The sequence below is a fragment of the Sapajus apella genome, unplaced genomic scaffold (assembly GCF_009761245.1).
Source record: "Sapajus apella isolate SASKATOON/1434 unplaced genomic scaffold, GSC_monkey_1.0 scaffold4, whole genome shotgun sequence".
Taxonomy (NCBI): domain Eukaryota; kingdom Metazoa; phylum Chordata; class Mammalia; order Primates; family Cebidae; genus Sapajus; species Sapajus apella.
In genome coordinates, this window is record NW_022436944.1 from 57,516,020 (window position 1) to 57,537,644 (window position 21,625).

At 44.8% G+C, this 21,625-nt stretch overlaps 1 protein-coding gene, 1 non-coding gene and 1 pseudogene across 2 annotated transcripts in view; 1 reads left to right on the plus strand and 2 right to left on the minus strand.

Moving 5' to 3' along the window:
• Nucleotides 1–314: 314 nt before the first annotated feature.
• SLC22A14 (solute carrier family 22 member 14) overlaps nt 315–21,625 on the plus strand; it is a 35,168-nt gene continuing 13,857 nt past the window's right edge. Inside the window, exons 1-2 of the mRNA XM_032270465.1 lie at nt 315–876; nt 20,621–21,136. Of these exons, the coding sequence (XP_032126356.1) occupies nt 748–876; nt 20,621–21,136 (645 nt within the window). The 5' untranslated portion in view covers nt 315–747. The remainder of the gene's footprint in view (nt 877–20,620; nt 21,137–21,625) is intronic.
• On the minus strand, nt 14,981–15,852 carry LOC116544263 (annotated as a pseudogene).
• On the minus strand, nt 18,093–18,197 carry LOC116544753. The gene has a single exon (XR_004266020.1). It is a non-coding gene; the product is annotated as a U6 spliceosomal RNA (small nuclear RNA).

Sequence of the window (21,625 nt, forward strand, 5' to 3'; positions counted from 1 at the left end):
GCCAACATGGCAAAAACCCTGTCTCTACTAAAAAATACAAAAATTAGCTGGGCATGGTGATGCATGCCTGTAGTCCCAGCTACTCAGGAGGCTGAGGCAGAAGAATCGCTTGAACCCGCAAGGCAGAGGTTGCAGTGAGCCAAGATCGAACCACTGCACTCTAGCCTGGGCGACAGAGCAAGCCTCTGCCTCAAAAATAAAAATAAAAATAAAAACAGGAAGAGAGCTGTCTTTTGCTACAACCTCAGGAAGCAGAGGTGGATCCAGCAAGCTGCAGGGGAGTGGGGCTTGTCCCCTGCTGGGCCTCAGCCTGCTCCGAGGGAGGGCACAGCTTTCTCTTCTCCGGCAAGGGGCTGTCAGCTCCCCTCCCGGGTCTGCCGTGTACCAGGACGTGTGCTGATTCGCCGTCCTGCCCCCTTGACCTCCCTTCCCCCAAGTATGAAGCTTGAAGCCCCATTCAACAATCTGGCAGAGGAGGCCTCCAGCTAATGCGGGAGACAGATCAGTCACGGGCAGCTCTGACCAAGGCTGTTTTGCAAGGGAGCGTCATGTAGAGACAGAGCAGAGGTGAGTGGGGTAGGGCCAAGCTATTTCCAGCTGTGGGTTCAGGAACGCTTGAAGGAAGCTGACCAATGAGTGACATCTGGAAGGAGAGGAGGATTTCCCGGAGTGGAGGTGGAGCCCTCACACGGAGGAAGCGCGGGATCAGGCAGCAGTTTTCCCAACCTGCCTTGCCCCTGGAGTAGAATGCTGCCCCTCACCATTCCCAGCCCATCCCACGGACCTCCCCACTCCATTGTGACACGACTTCCTGGACACCAGTGGAACCTAAACGGTCTGTTTCCGAGGGTCTGGCTGGGCCTGGACTGTGGTCAGGTGGGTCCTGGCTTTGGCTTGTGGTCCTGTCTCCTGGGGGGCGGGGCCAGGAGGGTGGCAATTATGGTGATTCCCAGCAATTATGCGGCTGCTTCTCAGCACAGGTGTAGACAGGAGACTGCCTGGGCCTGTTTGGCTGTGGGGAGTCTGTGGAAGGAGCAGATTGCTCTCCCAGAAAGGGTGAGTTCTCAGGTGTGGCGTCTGGCCCTCTCCTGTCGCAGGTGGCGTGCAGCTCCTGGCTGTGCCTCTCCCAGCCTGTTACCTCTTTGGCACATTGAGAACCAATTGCTTGGGGCCTGTCCACCTGATGGGGGACCTCTGGGATCTGTAGAGGGTGTGCTCCAGGGCCTTGGGGTATCAGGTGGTGCTGGGGGATGCTGAAGCGGTCCCTGCCGGGAGAGGCTGGTACAGCTGGCTCTGGTCCAGAAGCCACATCTCTGAGAGGTCAGTGTTGGAGGACAGTGGTGGCTTTCTCCATCCCTCCCTGGGAAGTCTGTATCCTCCTCCGCCCCCTCCAGCCTTACACATGTGCCTCCTGTACAGTTTCCTATTGCTGCTGTAACAAAGGCCCACACGTGGTGGTTTCAAACAGCAGAGACTTATTACCTTGTGGTTTTGGGGGTCAGAAGAACAATTGGGCTTCAGCAGGCTAAGATCAAGGTGTCAGCAGGATTGCCTTCCTTTCTGGAGGCTCCAGGGCAGAGCTCATTTCCTTCCTTGCCTTTTCTATCTTCTAGAGCCTCCTTCATTCCTGGGCTCGGGACCCCTTGCATCTTCAAAGCCAGCAATGGCTGCCCAAATCCTTCTCACTGCGCATTTCTTTGAGTCTTAAGCATTTAAGGATCCTGGGATTAATAGGGCCTAGCTGGACAATCCAGGATAATCTATTTTAAAGTCAGCAGAGTAGTAACCTTAGCTTCGCAACTTAACTCCCCCCTTGCCGTGTAAGGAAACATATTCACGAGTTCTGAGGATTAGCCATACATCTCTCTGGGGGGGCTTATGCAGCCCCCCCCCCACCTCCCAGCACACACACATCTGAGCGTGCTCTCTCTCTGTGTTCCCTGCCTCTGATGCACCTCCAAATCCTGCTGAGATGAGGAATCCCAAGCCTGGAGCCAGGCAGGAGGCAAAGACAAGCGAAAAGAGCAAATGGCGCCGGACCCTGCTGGGCCTCCTGCACGCACAAATCAGAAGCAGCCGGAGCCAGGTGCAGTGGCTCATGCCTGTAATCCCAACACTTTGGGAGGCCAACACGGGCAGATCACTTGAGGTCAGACGTTCGAGACCAACCTGGCCAACATGGTGAAAACCCATCTCTACTAAAAATACAGAAATCAGCTGAGCATAGTGGTGCGCACCTGTAGTCTCAGCTACTCAGGAGGCTGAGGCAGGAGAATCGCTTGAACCCAGGAAGCAGAGGTTGCAGTGAGTCAAGATCAGACCACTACACTCCAGCCTGAGCGACAGAGTGAGACTCTGTCTCAATCAATCCATCAGTAGCAAAGCAGACTCTCAGTCTGAAGGAGGGGCCGCTGCTCAGCTTTGCTCATTGTTGCCGGATGGGAATGCTGTCCCATCGGCCAAACTTCAAAAAGAAAATGCTGCATTTATGTGAAATTGCCTGTTGGCAGTTAAATCACATTCCAAGATACAGTGAGGTAGCAAATAGACTGGCCAAGGGAACTGTGTCGCAGGCTGGATTTGTCCCATGGACGATGAGTTGGAGACCTCTTCCCTGGATTACGGAGTTGCAGTCGCAGTCTGAGAAGGAGGCAGCCCCCTAGTGTGACTGGCAGGAAACTAGGGGCCTAAGCAGGAAAGGGGGCTTCTCCCTAAGCAGACAGTGAACTCTGTTCCAGGCTGTCCACCCTGTCCAATAGCAGAGTGAGGGGCTCGTGGTGGCTTCTGAAAGTGGTCCTAGCCTTGGCAGGGGTTAGCAGGGCAGCTTGGTAACATTCCCAGGTGAGGACCCCATGGAGGCTGGTGGCCACGAAGGGCCACTCCTCCAGGGCTGGCCTTAGATTTGGCATATGCAGCTCGGCCTCCCCACAGATCCCTGCTGTCTAGGCCCACCACAGTGCTATCCCCAGCCAGGCAAGGGACCCTAGTGTCTCAGCCAGGACACGTCCTCTAAAGAATTCTCTGGAGAAACTTTTCCAGAATGCTGGGATCTGCAGGGATCTTGGCAGAAATGAGAGGAGCAGCTTAGAGAGGATGCCTCGGTTTGTCATTACAACAGGCCTCAGTGTCTCCTGCAGTGCTTCGGGAGCAAGCTCCCACGAGACAGAGGACCAGAGGGTAGGAATGTGAGAATACATGGAAGAATGTCCCCTTCGAGGACACCTGGACTGATAATGTGGGTGATCAGCCTCCCCGCAAAAAAAAAAAAAAAAAAAAAAAAAAAAATCACAAGAACAGAAACAAGATATCTCATCATACTACAAAATGACAAAAAATCAATACGAATTATAAGGCGTCATGCTGCCGGTGGGACTGGAATGTGACATGGTAAAAGCCCCATAAAACTGCATACCTCAGCCATACCTCGGCTTTCTGTTGAAACTGCTCTCTGTAACCCCAATGTGACAGGCAAGCAGTCCAAGCCCATGCCATCTTGGTCCCTGCAACTTGTAATAAGTAATTAAGGACCGTGATTTCCACCCTACCCAGACAATGTGTAAACAAATGCTAATCTTGACTTTTGTGAACCACTTAAGTAACAATCAGAATGTCCAAAGTCCCTTGGCCCTCGGAGTGTCCGGAGCCCCTCACCCACATCTCTGCTCAGGAGGTGATTTACAGGATCCACTAGCCCTCAGAATGTCTGAAGCCCCTCACCCCCACCCCTGCCCCTCACCCTCACTGCCAAGGTGGTTTTATGGGTATAAAAGTTCTTGATACCCTCCTTCCGGGGCCATGGGTTGGAGAGACGCGAGTCCTCCGTGGCCGCCGGCAATAAAGACCCTGCAATTTGGCATACTTTTGTCTCGGTGTTGACTTTCTGTGCTGGGGCCAGTACAACAGAAGGAAACAGAAACCTTGTGAACTGCCGTGGACTCTGAGATGGGTTTCTCTTTCTGGAGGACACTATGAGCTTGTTTTACAAGAGCCATATAAACAACCTTCCTTCTTAGACATGAGCCCAGGGAACAAAGAGAGCTTTCTGCACATTGATGTGTACAGAAAAGTTGCCTGGGATAGTGAGGAAGCAGTGAGGAACAGCCCAGTGCCAAGCAGCAGCCATGAAAGTAAACAGCACCTTAACAGAGATTCCGCAGCCACTAACATGAGCATTGTGAAGATGGGGTTTGGCTGGGGAAAGTACTAAGAGCAAGTAGTAGCGGGGGAAGTTCCCTAAACAGGGCACACCCTCTCCTGTCATCACAGCGGGTGACTGCCGCCTTTATCAGTCTCCAGCAGAGGGGAGGGGCCTGCAGGAAGAGCGGGAGTGTATGTTTCAGGAGAGGGTCCGTGGGCACAATATTTTTTCAAAATAAAAACAGAGACCTGTGAACCCATGACCCAACCAAGGAACCAGAGCGTTTCTAATGATTTAAGTCCACCTCTTCCCTCTGTCTCCCCTCAGAGATGGCTTCCTGAATTTCATCCTTGCTGTTAAAAAAAAATCCTCTAGTTTTATTGCGTGATATACTGAAATGATTTCTTTAGTCTTGCTTGTTTCCAGCTTTATGAAAAGAGCATCAGTTTTCTGAGGCTTGCTTTTTTCACTCTTCCTCCTGTTTTTGAGACTTACACATGTTGACTCATACATATCTCCTGGATCATGTGTACAAATGGTTCGCTAGAGTATATGCCTGAGAGTAGCATTGCTGGGTGGTAAGGTATATGGATATTCAGCTTTATAATACAATGCCAAATTGTTTTCCAGAGTGGGCCTATGAATAATTCTTCCAGGAATGTATCCAAAGTAGTTTTCTCTGCCACTTGGTATTATCAAAATTCTCAAGTTTTGTCAATCAAATGGGTGTAAATGTCCTACCATGGTCTTGATTTGCATTTCCCTCATTATTGGAGAGGTTGAGCATCTTCACATATTTGTAGGCCACATGAGTTTCCTCTTCGAGAAATGCCTGTTCAGGTCTTTGACCCATTTTTCTTCTTCCCTCCCTCCCTCCCTCTCTCCCTCCCTCTCTCTCCCTCTCTCTCCCTCTCTTTCTTTCGACAGAGTCTTTCTCTGTTACCCAGGTTGGAGTGCAGTGGCACAATCTTGGCTCACTGCAACCTCTGCCTCCTGGGTTTGAGCAATTCTCCTGTCTCAGCCTCCTGAGTAGCTGAGATTACAGTGTTTCACCACACCCAGCTAATATTTGTATTTTTACTAGAGACTGGGTTCTGCCTTGTTGGCCAGGCTGGTCTTGAACTCCTGACCTCAGGTGACCCACCCTCCTCAGGCCTCCCAAAGTACTGGGATTACCAGCGTGTGCCACCGCACCTGGCCCTGATTTGTGGTTCTTTACATATTCTTGATTCTAGTCCTTTTTCAGATGTGTGTGTGTGTGTGTGTGTGTGTGTGTGTGTACGTGTGTGTACGTGTGCACGAATATCTCCTTCCACTTGTGTCTGGGTTTTTTTCCACTTTAAGATTTTCATTTTTAAGTTTTATCTGTTTAAAACTGCTATATTGTTAAATTTGACTACAAACAATATTGCTACATTGTATTCCACTGTATAAATATACTACAATTTAGGCATTCTCATATACCTGTAGTCAAATTTAAAATTATATGGTTAGCACAAAATAGCATAGTTTTCGCATCTTGATTAGGAAATCCTTCCTCACCTGAAAGTCAGAAATATATTCCCTTATATTTTCTATTGAAAGTGCTGTTCTTGAAATTCAAGTTCTTAATAGGGCTGGAATTTTTGTTTATGATATGAGGAATCTAATTTTAATTTTTTTCCATTTACTGACCTATCATGACACTTCTCTCTCAGATATCACAACTTGATGTCTGCATGGATATATTTCTGGGCTTTCTATAGCTATTTCTATGTTGGCATGTTTTCATTAATTCATATAACTTTATAATAAATTTTGATAATTTGCAGGGCAAATCATTCTTCCTTATTATTCTTCAGAATTTTCTTAGGTATTTATACCCTTTGTCCTTCAATATAAATTTTAGAATCATCTTGTCAAAAATAATTTTATAAAAATGTCTTTTGGATTTTGACTAGAGGTGTACTGACTCTGTAGATCAATATGGAGAAGAATTGACAACTTTTATTCATGACCATGAGGTAGCTCTGCATTTACTTTTCTTTCTTCACATATTTCTGTACATTTTATCATTATTTTACACACAGGTTTTGCACATATATATATATTTTTTGAGACGGAGTTTCACTCATGTTACCCAGGCTGGAGTGCAATGGTGCGATCTCGGCTCACCGCAACCTCTGCCTCCTGGGTTCAGGCAATCCTCCTGCCTCAGCCTCCTGAGTAGCTGGGATTACAGGCACGCACCACCATGTCCAGCTGATTTTTTGTAGTTTTAGTAGAGACGGGGTTTCACCGTGTTGACCAGGATGGTCTCGATCTCTTGACCTCGTGATCCACCCGCCTCGGCCTCCCAAAGTGCTGGGATTACAGGCGTGAGCCACCGCGCCCAGCCCATATTTTTAAACCTTTTTTAAAAAATGTAGTAATATATATATAACACAAAATTGAACAGTTTAACCATTTGAAGTGTACAGTTCAGCGGCGTCAAGTAATTGACATCATCGTGCAACCTTCACTACCATCCATTCTCGGAACTATTTCATCTTCCCAAACTGAAATTCTGTACCCGCTAAATAATAACTCCCCTTTCCCCCTCCCTCCGTCCCTGGTAACCACCATTCTACTTTCTGTCTCTATGAATTGGACTGCTCTAGGTACCTCATACAAGTGCAGTCATCCATGTCCTTTTGTGATTTGGTATTTCACTTAGTAGAATGCTTTCAAGGTTCATCCATACCATAACATGTATTAGAATTGTATTCATTTTTAAGACTAATATTCCATTGCTGTATGTATAGACCACATTTTCTTCATCCACTGTCCTTCCGTGGACATTTGTTTGGTTTCCGCCTTTTGTATATTGTGAACAATGCTGCTGTGAACAACGGGTGTGCGAATCTCCAACCAAGCTCCTGCTTTCAGTTCTTTTGTGTATGTACTAGGAAGATTGTGGAATCAAATGGTAATTCTATTTTTTATTTTTTAAGGGACCATCATACTGTTTTCCATAACGGCTGCACCATTTTACATTCCAATACAAAAGGGTTCCAATCTCTCCACATCCTCACAAATGCTTGTTTCCTTTTCTTTAAAAAAAATTAATAATGTCCTCTTAATGGGTGTTTTGTACATATTGAGTTAGATTGTTCCTAATTATATTTCAATATTATAAATGGTATCTTTTAAAGTTTCCCATTTTTAAAAATTGTATTAATTTGAAATGATTTTAGGGTTTTAAAAAAAGTTGTGAGACTGGGCACAGTGGCTCATGCCCATAATCCCAACACTTTGGGAGACCAAGATGGGAGGATCACTTGAGGCCAGGAGTTCAAGACCATCCTAGGCAACAAGGCGAGACCTCGTCTCTACAAAAAATAAAACAATTATCCCTGTATGGTGGCACACACCTATAGTCACATCTTCTCAGAAGGCGGAGACAGAAGGAGCGCTTGAGCCCAGGAGCTCAGCTGCAGTAAGCTGTGATTGCGCCACTGCAGTCCATCCTGGGTGGCAGAGTGAGACTCTGTCTCTAAAAAAAAAAAAAAAAAAAAAAGAAAAAAGTTGCAAAAAAATGTTCAGACTTCCCATTCCTTCTACACCCAGCTTCCCCTAATGTTGGCATCTTACTTACCTAACCCAGAAAATTAACACCGACACAATACTATTAACTAATCTATAGACCTAACTTGAACTTGGCCAGTTATCCCACCAATGTCCTTTTCCTGGTCTGAGACCCAGTTCAGGATCCCAACTGCAATAGTTGTCACGTCTTCTTAGTCTCCTACGGTCTGAGAAAATTTCTCAGCCTTCTTCGTGCTTTGACACTTGAAAGGTACTAGGGAGTTATTCACCCCTGAATAGTTTGGTGATGGTTTTAAAAAATTGTTCTTCCACTTTTATTTTAAGTGCAGGGCTACATGTGCAGGGTGGGCAGGTTTGTTACATGGGTGAACGCGTGTCATGGTGGTTTGCTGCACAGATCTGCCCATCACCCAGGGATCAGTCCAGCATCCATCAGCTATTCTTCCTGATGCTCTCCCTTCCCCAACACCCCTTGTTTGGCGTTTTCTTATGATCATATTAAGGCATGTATTTCTGGCAAGAATACCTCAGAAGTGCTGTCATATGCAGGGGTGTACATCATATGTACATCATATGCAGGGTGTATAATGTTTGCGGGGTGTATGATGTTAGCAGGGTGTATGATGTTTGCGGGGTGTATGATGTTTGCGGGGTGTATGATGTTAGTGGGGTGTATGATGTTTGGGGGGCATATGATGTTTGCGGGGCGTATGATGTTTGCGGGGCGTATGATGTTTGCGGGGCGTATGATGTTAGTGGGGCATAAGATGTTAGCGGGGCGTATGATGTTAGCGGGGTGTATGATGTTAGCGGAGTGTATGATGTTAGCGGAGTGTGTGATGTTAGCGGAGTGTGTGATGTTAGCGGAGTGTGTGATGTTTGCGGGGTGTATGATGTTAGCGGGGTGTATGATGTTTGCGGGGTATAAGATGTTAGCGGGGTGTATGATGTTAGCAGGGTGTATGATGTTAGCGGGGTGTATGATGTTTGCAGGGTGTGTGAAGTTTACGGGGTGTGTGATGTTAGCGGGGTGTGTGATGTTAGCGGGGTGTATGATGTTTGCGGGGTGTGTGATGTTAGCGGGGTGTGTGATGTTTGCGGGGTGTGTGATGTTAGCGGGGTGTGTGATGTTAGCAGGGTGTATGATGTTAGCGGGATGTATGATGTTATCACATCCCATGACTGGTGATTTAAATTTTGATTACTTGGTTAAAATGGTATCTGCCAAATTTCTTCACTATAAAGTTATTATTTTCCCCTTTGTAAATGATAAATATCTTATGGTGAGACGCACTTTAATACTATGTAAATATCTGTTTCTCATATTTTCATCCTCTAATTTTAATACTCATCAATAATTCTTGCCTGCAACAATTATAAATGGTGCTTGCCTAATGGTGACTTTTGTATTTTCATTTTTTCTGTACTTATTACTGCAGAATTCTACAGTAAGGAAGAGCTGTCCCTTTTATACTACTTATTTATTTGGTTATTTATTTACATCATTATGGACTCATATATTTATTCTATGGCTTCTAACCTATTACTATCATTATTTATTTTGGCTGCTGGGGATGCCTTCAGTCCGGCTCCTGTGTTCGACATGCCCCATCATTTTAGGGTGCTTTCTTGCTTTCTGGTATCAAAAGATACTTTATAACCATCTTGTACTGTCCCTTCTCTGTAGGGCTGTTGGGACCTCACAGGGTCGTGGGGTGCCCCTTATGCTGTGCTGAGGTGCAGGATCTGGGAAGTAAAGAGACAGGACACTGAAGAACTGGTGAAGAGCAGCTGGACTCGGGGGGCCACGCAACCTGTGAGTGGAGATCAGTGAGAGCTCTGAATGCCCAGAAGAGTCTGTATTTCTTAGGTACAAGCAGGGGGCAGGGTCATCAGCGAGGTCATCATCTATAGGCTTAGTAATAGGGCATACATAATCACATGAGTCACAAGTGAGGGGCCACCCCATTATGTCACCTGGGCAGAGAGGTGGGCCGTGCACAGTAGGGGGCCGTGCCATGTGCAGTAGTAGAGGGTTGTGTACAGAAAAGGGGTCCATCCCCATTAGGTCACTGAGGCAAGGAGGTGGGCTGTGTGCAACAGGTGTCGTGTGCAACACTTCTTATCTGGTGGCTGGAGACTTCAAAGGATTTCTAATAGAAGGATACTGTAAACCAGTGCAGTGGGAGCTGACAGACTTGTGCTCCTCTCTTAAGATATTTATGGACAGATGATTTGAGCCAGCACAGAAGTGAGAAAAGACTGACAGGGTGTACAGCCTCCATGACTGGTCACACCAGAGGGGTTCTTCTCCCTCAGTTATTTCCAGGATCTCAGGCCTGAGGCCTACTTTCCACAGGAACTGGATGCAAGGCACTACAACTCCTTTCTCAGGAGGAGAGGCTCTTGCTCCAAGCCTGCCATACAGTGTATGCCCTTTCAGGCAGGGACGCCACTGCCCGGGTCTTTGGTTCTTGTCCTGGTCTGGCTGTTTTCCTATGTACTGCTTCTGTTCTGTGACTGCTCTAGGCATTCCTCCTACTACAAACTACTATATGGTTATATGGAAGGATTCTATAATGCCCATCGATGATAGATTGGACAGGGAAAATGTGGCACATAAACACCATGGAATACTATGCAGCCATAAAAAATGATGAGTTCATGTCCTTTGCAGGGACATAGATGAACCTGGAAACCATCATTCTCAGCAAACTGACACAGGAACAGAGAATCAAGTACTGCATGTTCTCACTCATAGACGGGTGTTGAACAGAGAACACATGGACACAGGGAGGAGAGCATCACACACTGAGGTCTGTTGGGCGGGGGACTAGGGGAGGGACAGCAGGGGGTAGGGAGTTGGGGAGGGATAACATGGGAAGAAATGCCAGATACAAGTGATGGGGATGGAGGCAGCAAACCACATTGCCATGTATGTACCTAAGCAACAATCCTGCATGTTCTTTACATGTACCCCAGAACCTAAAATGCAATTATATATATATATGTAAAGAAGCATTCTATAAATCAGCACTAAATGTGTCAGTACAGCTCTGACGACAAAAGTATGGTAGATATAAGTATTAAGTATGATTATACAAGCTAGGTGTATGTAAGCAGTAAGTTATACTTCAGACACTAATTCTATAAACTAATATATGATTATATATGAAGGATTATATAAAGGAAATAGCTAAGTAATAACACTACAAACTAAGATATTCTTCAGGCACTAATTGTGCCTGGGGTCTGGACAATTCTCCTTCCTCAGTGCCCATGGGGGATGTTACCCACATTTTGCCAATCCTGGAATCAACCATTTCTCCAAAGAACCCTGTTTCTTTTATTTAGGAACCAAGATCTGAGTACTAGATGTGTTCATTGCTACTAAGCTGATATTTTTTTCTAGGCCATCTAGTGGACAGAGCTAGAAAATAGACATGTACACATTATCTGTCTGTCTATCAATCAATCTATCATGAGTTCATTCTCTCACCTTTGGTTCCAATCCAACACCACAGTCTTTATTCTAGCCTTCCCCATTGTATGTGTGTGTGTGTGTGTGTTTCTTTGTTTTTCAGACAGAGTCTTACTCTGTCATCCAAGCTGGAGTGCAGTGGTGCCATCTCGGCTCACTAAAACCTCTGCCTCCTGGGTTCAAGCAATTCTCCTGCCTCAGCCTCCAGAGTAGCTGGAATTACAGGTACATGCCACCATATCCAGCTAATTTTTGTATTTTTTAGTAGAGATGGGGTTTCACCATATTGTCCAGGCTGGTCTTGAACTCCTGACCTCAGGTGATCCACCTGCCTTGGCCTCCAAAGTGCTGGGATTACAGGTGTGAGCCACCGCACCCGGCTTCCCTGTCCTTTTTTGTAACTTTTTTCTCTAACAGAAACCCAACACTTACCATCTACTTATTTGCTTAAATATAGCATACACTTAGTTTCAGAACTGCAAATCCATCTCTGTGGAAAGCAAATTCACAAGTAGGGTAACAATACTTGTATACAGTTCTTTTCATCTTTAGCTTTACAATATGTAGTTGATATGCTATTTTTCTTTTTTTTTTTTTTTTGAGACGGAGTTTCACTCTTGTTACCCAGGCTGGAGTGCAATGGCGCGATCTCGGCTCACCGCAACCTCCGCCTCCTGGGTTCAGGCAATTCTCCTGCCTCAGCCTCCTTAGTAGCTGGGATTACAGGCACGCACCACCATGCCCAGCTGATTTTTTGTATTTTTTAGTAGGGACGGGGTTTCACCATGTTGACCAGGATGGTCTCGATCTCTTGACCTCGTGATCCACCCGCCTCGGCCTCCCAAAGTGCTGGGATTACAGGCGTGAGCCTCCGCGCCCGGCGATATGCTATTTTTCAAAGTTACTTAGGTTAGTCCTCGTCTTCCCCATCCCCTTCAATGCAGTTATGTTGGTTATTTGTATCACATTAGGTTTATTTGCTGCTGTTTGGATTACTTCCTTGTACAGGTTGGCTTTAATTAATTACTTATTTGGGAATAGGGGTGTATGTGAAACCTTGCTAAGGTTCTAAATTGAGAATTCCACAAAAAGCTACACTCAGAGAACTGTCCCTCCCCTCCCTTCCCGTCTGCCCCATTCCATTTCCTCATTCTTTTCACCCATTCCCACCCACTCACCCTCAGAGATAATCAGTCTCATTAGTCTGTGACTTATCCTCCTGCAGCTTTCTCCACAAATGACCAGATACATGTATATTCCTATGTCCCCTTTTATTACATGAAGAGCAGCTTACTAGAGATGCTCCAGCATTTTGCTTCTCCACTTACCAATATGGTCTGGAAATCATTCCCTATCAATGAATAGACTTTTCCTCATTCTTTCTTACAGCTGCGTAATATCACTGTTTTTCGTTTTGTTTTGTTTTGTTTTGAGATGGCCTCACCTATCGGGTGAGTACAAGTGAAACTCCCAGGCTGGAGTACAGCGGAGCAGTCACAGCTCACTGCAGCTTCAACCTCCTGGGCTCAAGTGACCCTCCTTCTTTAGCCTCCCAAGTAGCTGGGACTAACAACACGCACCACTACACCTGCCTAATTATTTTATATTTCATAGAGATGGGGTCTTATTTTGTTGGCCAGGCTGGTCTTGAACTCCTGGGCTCAAGCAAACCTCCTGCCTCAGCCTCCCAAAGTGCTGGGATTACAGGTGTGAGGCACTGCGCCCGCTCTACTGTTGCACTGAGTGACTATACCATTGTTTACTCAGCCAGTCTCTTATGTATATGGATATTTAGGTTGCTTCCAATATTTTGCAATACAATCAATGCTGCTGTGCAAATAATCTTGTACACATGTATTTTCTTATTGTTGGAAGTATGTCTTCAGGGTAAATTCCCAGAAGTGGGATGCTAAATCAAAAAGTAAGTGTATACATAGTTTTTTAGGGGTATCGGTGGTCTGTAGGACTGCCCCTAGGCCCTGTGATTCACCAGAAGCATTCATGGGCCTCAAAAGTTATTATAGGGCTAGGTGAGGTGGCTCATGCCTATAATCCCAGAATTTTGGGAGGTCAAGGTGGGCAGATCACCTGAGGTAAGGAGTTCGAGACCAGCCTGGACATATGGTAAAACCCTGCCTCTACTCAAAATACAAAATTAGCCAGGTTTGGTGGCATGTGCCTGTTGTCACGGCTACTTGGGAGGCTGAGGCAGAGCATCAGTTGAACCTGGGAGGCAGAGGTTGCAGTGAGCCACGATCACACCATTGCATTCCAGCCTGGATGACAGAGTGAGATTCTGTCTCAGAAAAGAAAAGTGATTATATACACTACTGCAATTTATTGCAACAAAAGGGTACAATGCAAGGTCAATAAGGGTTTAAAAGGCACATTGGGTGGAGTCTGGGGGATACAGGTGTTATCTTCCCATCTTCTCCCAATGAAAGTACACAGGATGCCCTTACTCCCCCAGCAGTGACCTGCAGCAGCCTATGTGAAGTCTTTTCTGCCAGGGACTCTCTCTCTGAGCCTGAGCCCAGCATTTTTACTGGGGTTGAACATGAAGCCACACAGTGCCTTCGTGACTAACTGTAATTACTGAAACTTCATTGCCCACTTTCAGAACCCAAGCAGGAAGGCTGTTCAGTATAAGGCACAAGCTATCTGGTAAGCTGGTACAGCATGGCTCACACTTCCAACCATGCCAAACACTCTTTTTAAACTTATTTTTAGAGATAAGGCCTTGCTCACTGCAGCCTCAAACTCCTGAGCTCAAGCTATCAGGAGTGGCTCAGCCTCCCAAGGGGGCTAGGACTATAGGTGAATTCCATCATGCCTGGGTAATTTTTTATTGTTTATTTAGAGATAGGGGTGGGGATGTCTCGCTATATTGCCTAGGCTGGTCTTGAACTCCAGACCTCAACCAATTCTCCAGCCTCAGCCTCCCCAGTGCTGGAAGTACAGGCATGAGTCACTGCACCTGGCCCCAAACACTCTTAAAGGTAGCACAGAGAACACTCCAAAAGTTCAATTCCAGAAGTCAGCTAAGGACGAATCATTCAAGCAGTTCTTTCTGAGCATGTGCAAGACGTAAACATATCAGGGTGTCTGGGTTAACTCGTTCTTTCTTATTTTTTTTTTTTTTTTGCAGAGACAAGTAAACATTTATTTTTGTACCTTTCCTCCTATGTGTATTTCAAGTCTTTCTCACAAGGCCCCAGGAATCACCGGATTCAATTATGTCCCTGGGCTTGTCCACTGCTGCAAGAGTCTTAGGGAACCTTGAACAAATGCTAGAGTTACTCAGTTACCAACATTAAACCCTAGGATAAGAGATGCAGCAAAGCAGAACTCCTTCCTCCATGGAATGTGCTGATTTCAGACGAGGCAGCAGCCAATGTAGAAAATGTTGGAATTTTTCCTTGGAACTGGATTGTGATGAGAGGTGCTTGCAATGAATATAAGCTACTGTTTTTTTCTTTTTTTTTTTCTTTTGAGACAGAGTTTTGCTCGTTGCCTAGGCTAGAGTGCAATGGCATGATCTTGGCTCACAGCAACCTCTGCCTCCTGGGTTCAAGCAATTCTCCTGCATCAGCCTCCCGAGTAGCTGGGATTACAGGCATAGGCCACCATGCCCGCTAATTTTTGTATTTTCAGTAGAGACAGGGTTTTGCCATGTTGGTCAGGCTGGTCTCGAGCTCCTGACCTTAGGTGATCCGCCCACCTCAGCCTCCCCAAGTACTGGGATTACAGGCATGAGCCACCGCACCTGGCCAGCTACTGTCTTTTCTTTGACCCTTCCTTTCCAGTTTTTAAAGATAAAGCAGGAAATAATCTTCTCTGAAGATACTTGATACAAATTCTCCAAACCCAAAAACACACGCTTCCACTTCATTGATAAAAATTTATTGCAGTTTGGCCCCTGGTTCTAGTTCAGCTGGCGGGTAAGCTGATTGATGCGTTCACCCTGGTAGCCACGTGTGCCCATCTCCTTGAGGAAGCCCACTCTATTTTTGGTAGCATGACGGGCCACTGAGAGGTGGAAAGGGTGCAAGAACCATGAGATCTCCTGGAAATGCTTACCTGGGAAGGCAATTTCATGAATGAGGTCTTCCAAGCAAATGACACCAAACTTCCCCAGGTGCTCCTCAATCACAGTGTTGTCTGTCAGAGGGATGGTCTTATTCTTGACCCTGGCTTGTCCACATTTCAAAATGAGTTCTCGGACAGACTTCAGATTTGGAAATCCCCAGGTCACATAAGGTTCCACTATACGCAGCATTTTTAGGTTCTAGGGAGTGCCTTTTACAAAGACACCACTAAAAATTTTCTTTAGGTGAAGTCTTGCAATGGTTCTCTGCACCAGTAAACTCACACCATCAATCCTTTCAATGCGTACGACAAAGGCCAAAGAATGTTTATCTGGCAATTTCAAGGCGTGAGCCTTCACTTCCAGTCATCTGACACGCACCTTGTCACGTGTCTGCTGCCAGGAATCATGTAGGAACGATTCCAATCGCTTAAACCTGGGCCCTTTTCCTTTCCTCTGCTCCTTCTTTGCCAAAAGTGCCTGCTTTGCCTGAGTGCCTTTGAGGGCTTGATAAGGCTTCCTCTTTTTCAGGAGATTTTCTGGAACCAAAGGGATTTTTCTTTGCTCTTCCTCAGCCATCTTTCCGGTGTAGCAGCCACTCCTTGTTCTTTCTTATCAGGTATTGCCAAATTGTCCTTCAGAAAGGTTGTACCAGTTGGCCTTCCCATCAGTAGTGTATGAAAATGCTTGTTTCCCCACAGCCTCATCAACAAAATGTGCCAATGTGATAGGTGAGAAATGTTATCACAGTGTTGCTGACATTAGCATTTTAGAAAATTTTGAGTGAGTTTGAAGATTTTTTTATTGAATGGCATACTTTTGCAAATTATGTTTTCTAATTGTTCTGGGTTTACAGAAATGCAATTGACTTTTATATATTCACATTATTTGCAGCTACCTTGCTGAGCTCTCCTATTGTTTCTAGTTATCTGTAGATTCTTTTGGGTTTTATTTTCTTTTCAGTCTTTATGTCTTTCATTCTCTTTCTTATCTCATTGCACTGGCTAGGGCCACCCAGTATAACGTTGAATAAGCATGGGCATCTGTGCCTTTCCTCTGATTTTGAAAGGAACACTTTTAATGTTTCCTTTTTAGGATTTTTTTTTGGGAGGGAGATAGTTTTTGTTATTAAATCAAAGACTTTCTCATTTTTCTTAGGATTTTTCTTTAAAAATCACAAATTGCCAAATTTAATCAAATGCATTTTCTGCATCTATAAGCATGATCATATGGTTTTCTCCATTGATCTATTAAGTATTGATCTATTCCTTATATAAGTATTTATATATTGTATAATAGTAAAACCATCTTTGCACTTCTGGTTAAAACTGTTTTTAATTGGCCATGCATGGTGGCAGACTGCCAAGGCAGGCAGATTACTTGAGCTCAGGAGTTTGAGACCAGCCTGGACAACATAACAAGACCTTGTCTCTACAAAAAATATAAAAATTAGCCAGGTGTGGTGGGTGCGCCTGTAGTCTCAGCTATTCAGGGGGCTGAGGTAGGAAGATTGCTTGAGCCTGGGAGGTCAAGGCTGCTGTGAGCTGAGGTTGTGCCACTGCACTCTAGCCTAGTGAGACGCTGTCTCAAAGATAAAGAAAAAACTGTCTTTACTGTGATATATTTTCTCTTAATATGCTATTAAATTTGATTTACTAACATTGTATTTAGAGTTTTTGCATCCATTTTTATTAATAAAATGTATCTGTGATTTCCTTTTTTGTACTGTAATTTTCTGGTTGTGCTATTGAAGTAAAATTCTTTGGCAGTATATATCTTTTCCTATTCCCTGAAAATAAATTGTATACATGGGAATGATCTGTCCCATGAAAGTTTGGTAGTCTTGTTCTCTAATCTTGCCAAAAGAAAAAATTAAATTAAATTAAATTAAAAAAAAGAAGGTTTGGTAGTCAGGCACTTAATCTGTAGGAAGATTTTTTTACTTCTACTTTATTTAGTCACTATAGAACTTTTAAGACTTTCCATTTATTCTTAAATCTGTTTTGAGTAATTTTGTTTTAGGAATTTAATTCACCTAAGTTTTCAAATTCATTGGTATAAAGTTGATGTTAGTATCCAGTTAATATTTTCAGTCTTGCTATATCTGTATATTCCTTTTTGCATATATAAAAGACTTATTTGTACCTTCTGTCTTTTTAAGAATTTTTTACATAATTTCCCTAAAGGCTCGTCTATCTCTATTCAAGGAACTGACCTTGAACTTTGATTCCCTTTCTTATACTTCTGTTTCTAGTTCCTTTATTTTTGTCTTAACTTTACTACCTCCTTCCTTTACTTTCTTTAGATTTATTCTTTTGTGTTTTTTCCCACTTCCTATGATGGGTGTTTAGCTGGTTAATTTTCAGTCTTTCCGATTTTCTATTATAAAGCACTTAAAGCTTTAAACTTCACACAAGTGCCACTTTTTATACCACCCATGCGTTTTGATATGTTATGGTTCTTACTATCATTCATTTATAAATATTTGTAATCTTCCACCATGATTTCTTCTTTAACTTGTGATGTATTCACAAGCTTTTTTTTTTTTTTTTTAACTTAAAAACATATGGAGCTATCTCTATCTCTTATCTCTGTCAGCTCTATCTATCTTCATTCCATGCTCATGGGTTAGAATACTCAATATCGTTCTTAAGATACAAATTCTTCCCCACTGTAGATTCAATACAATCTCAATGATTGTATTTATTTCATACAATCAATATTTGAATTTGCATACATGTTTCCCATTTTGACTGCTCATTTTTGCATCTCCAGCTGTCCTCCAGAGACATTTTCCTTCTTATCTTTTATTTATTTATTTAAATATGGAACCATTCACAAATGTGTGTGTCGTCCTTGTGCAGAGGTCATGCTAATCTTCTTTATATCGTTCCAATTTTAGTACACGCGCTGCTGAAGCCAGCATCCTTCTTTTCTTTTAAAAGTTTAATCAAATCAGGTCTCTTGCTTGTGTGTTCTCTCAATTTCTAGTTATCTCTATAATTATCTTTATTTTACCCTAGTTCTTGACAGACAGTTTTGCTGGGTATACAATTCTAGGTGGTCTATAATTTTCCATCCACATTTTGAAAATATTCTTCACTTCCCTGGTTTCCTTGTTGCTTAACTTTCATTGTCTTCTTCTTCTTTTTTTTTTTTTTTTTTTTTTTTGAGACAGAGTTTCACTCTTATTGCCCAGGCTGGAGTGCAATGACACTATCTCAGCTCACCGCAACCTCCACCTCCTGAGTTCAAGTGATTCTCTTGCCTCAGCCTCCCGAGTAGCTGAGATTACAGGCATGTACCACCACATCCAGCTAATTTTGTATTTTTAGTAGAGACGGGGTTTCTCCCTGTTGGTCAGGCTGGTCTTGAACTCTCAAATGCAGGTGATCTGCCCACCTTGGCCTCCCAAGTGCTTTTTTTCTTTTTTTTTGAGACAGGATCTTGCTCTGTTGCCCAGGCTGGAGTGCGGTGGCGTGATCATGGCTCACTGCAGCCTTGACCTCCCTGGGCTCAGGTGATCCTTCCACCTCAGCCTCCTGAGCAGCTAAGATTACAGGCACATGCCCCCAAGCCTGGCTAAGTTTTTTTTTTTTTTTTTTTTTTGTATTTTCTTGTAAAGACAGGGTTTCACTGTGTTGCCTAGGCTGGTCTTGAACCCCTGGGCTCAAGCGATCTACTCGCCTGTGCCTGCTTCTAATAGGAGACTGCTGAAGCTGTTCATTAGTCAGTGGCCTGTCTTCTCTCCAGCTGATTTTCAAGATCTTTTCTTTGTCATTGGTGTCCTGCAGCTTCACGGCAATGTGTCTAGCCATGGGTTGGAGATAAATTACATTTCCTGGATCTAAGAATTTGTTTTAAAAATTTTAGAAAAGGTATTCTTTTATTTCTTTAATGCTTCCCCATTTCTCCTTGTGGGCTTCCAATTAGATACATATTAAATCTTCTGCCTACCAAGTTTCTTTACCTCTTTCTCACATTTCAGCAGTTTATTCCAGTTCACTGATACTTTGTGTCAAATTTAACTTTCTCTTAGCATTTTCATCTCAACAATGACAACAACTTGCCATTCAACAAGCTTTCATTTGTAAAAGTTCCTAATCTTCCTTCCAAAGGTGTCTGCTTTTTCCTGATTGTTGTTGTAAGTTCATTTTTGTAATTACAACTTTCATTTCCTTAAAAAGTTCATACAATAGCTATTCTAAATTTTGTATCTGACACTTTCAACATCTGTAGTCTAAAAGTCTGTGGTTTTGGGTTCTGTTGACTCTTAGAGAGGCTTGCCTTCTCAAGGTGTAATGTCTTTTCTTGATGTTCATCTGTGAGAGTTGTGCAGAATCAACTTGAAGAAATTTTCCTTCACAGAAGACTCGCTTCTGCCTCTGCTCTGAGCCAAGGGGTGCCCCACACCAGGAACTGTTAGGCCTGCTAAGGGTTTGGCTCAAAACAGAGCTTAATCTCCACTCCTTGCTGCTGTTGCAAGGTAATACACTTACAGTCAGTATTGCTCCCCTTCTTCCTTCCCCGCACCTGCCTTTCCAGTTTGGCTCTGTGATCTACCACCGCACCACTGCACCAGCCTTGCTGCCCCACCTCGTGGCCCAGGCTTCCAGCCGTCCACCTTGGGCCAGCCGATGCTGATGCAGATCTTTATTTTTGAAGAAAAGATCCCTAGGGACCTCTCCTACCCCTTGTAAGCCCATTGGTGCCTCAATGTGTGTGTAAACAAAAAGTTTCATTTGTGGAGAAGTTCCAGGAGAGTTCCTCAGAGCTTAGTCCTTCGTGGCAACAGCAGCACAGCATTTTCTAAAACATTAAAAATCTTTTTTTTTTTTTTTTTTTTTTGAGAAAGGGGTTTTCTTCTTTTTTCCCAGGCTGGAGTGCAATGGCGCGATCTCGGCTCACCGCAACCTCCGCCTCCTGGGTTCAGGCAATTCTCCTGCCTCAGCCTCCTGAGTAGCTGGGATTACAGGCACGCACCACCATGTCCGGCTAATTTTTTGTATTTTTAATAGAGACGGGGTTTCACCGTGTTGACCAGGATGGTCTCGATCTCTTGACCTCGTGATCCACCCGCCTCGGCCTCCCAAAGTGCTGGGATTACAGGCTTGAGCCGCCGCGCCCGGCCTAAAAATCTTAATTACGCTAAAAAACCTGGATGGTTGGGCCAGTGGGGAATAAATCATATTAACTAAGAAAGCAAGGGAGGGAACTACTGAGATCAAGGTTGGACTCCATATCGCTTCAAGCCAGAGGCCAGTTCCTGGTCAGTGGCTCCCATGCTAGTCTTGATGTTTAGGAAGTGGTATCAGCAGAGACAGAGCTGCACACTTTCTCTGGACAGATGGCAGGAGAAGAGAACTTCAAGGAAGAGCTCAGATCCCAGGATGCTCCCAGGAACTTGAACAGGCATGAGGCAGCAGGGTATCCGTATTCCCGGTCTCTGAAGATGCTGTTACGCAGATTGAAGGTCGTCACCACCAAGCAGGATGACAAGTTTGCCAACCTCCTGGTTGCGGTGGGGGAGTTCGGCACCTTCCAACGGAGGCTGGTGGCCCTCACCTTTATCCCCAGCATCCTGTCGGCCTTCTTCATGTTTGCTGACCACTTCGTGTTCACAGCTCAGAAGCCCTATTGCAACACCAGCTGGATCCTGGCAGTGGGCCCCCACCTGTCTGAAGCTGAGCAGCTGAATCTGACCATACCCCGGGCACCCAATGGCAGTCTCCTGACCTGCCTCATGTACCTTCCTGTGCCCTGGAATCTGGATTCTATCATCCACTTTGGCCTCAATGACACAGACACATGCCGAAATGGATGGATCTATCCTGACGCTAAGAAGCGATCGCTGATCAATGAGGTACACCTTGTCCTGGGTTGTCTGTAACTACCCCACAGGCTCGGAGTTGTGCCTCCTACCCTCACCGAACAGGTGGGGAAACTGAGGCTCAGAGATGGGAAGCCATTGGCCTGAGGTTGCCCTGCAGAGGCAGGGCTTGGGCAGAAAATGAGGGTTCCTGCTGCCCAGCCCTGGCCCTGCCTATCGGTAGAGTACATTTGGGGTAGAGATGGGTGTGGCATGGCAGGGTTTGCCATCTGTCCATGAAATTTCCCTGGTAGCTGTGGCTTTGCCCTTAGAACTCACAAAAGGTAGGGCTCAGGGAAAGAAGCAGCTTTGATCAGGCATCTCTTACAGGGATTCCCAACCTGAGCTGCAATCTAGGCCCTTCATGACACAGACGAGCCTAGTGTGAGTCTGCAGGTGGGGCCTAGCACCTGCCTTTGGGAAAGGGTCTGCACTGATTCCTGCCTTTGCTTGGTTTCCCACTCCATCCCCCACACCTCTTGG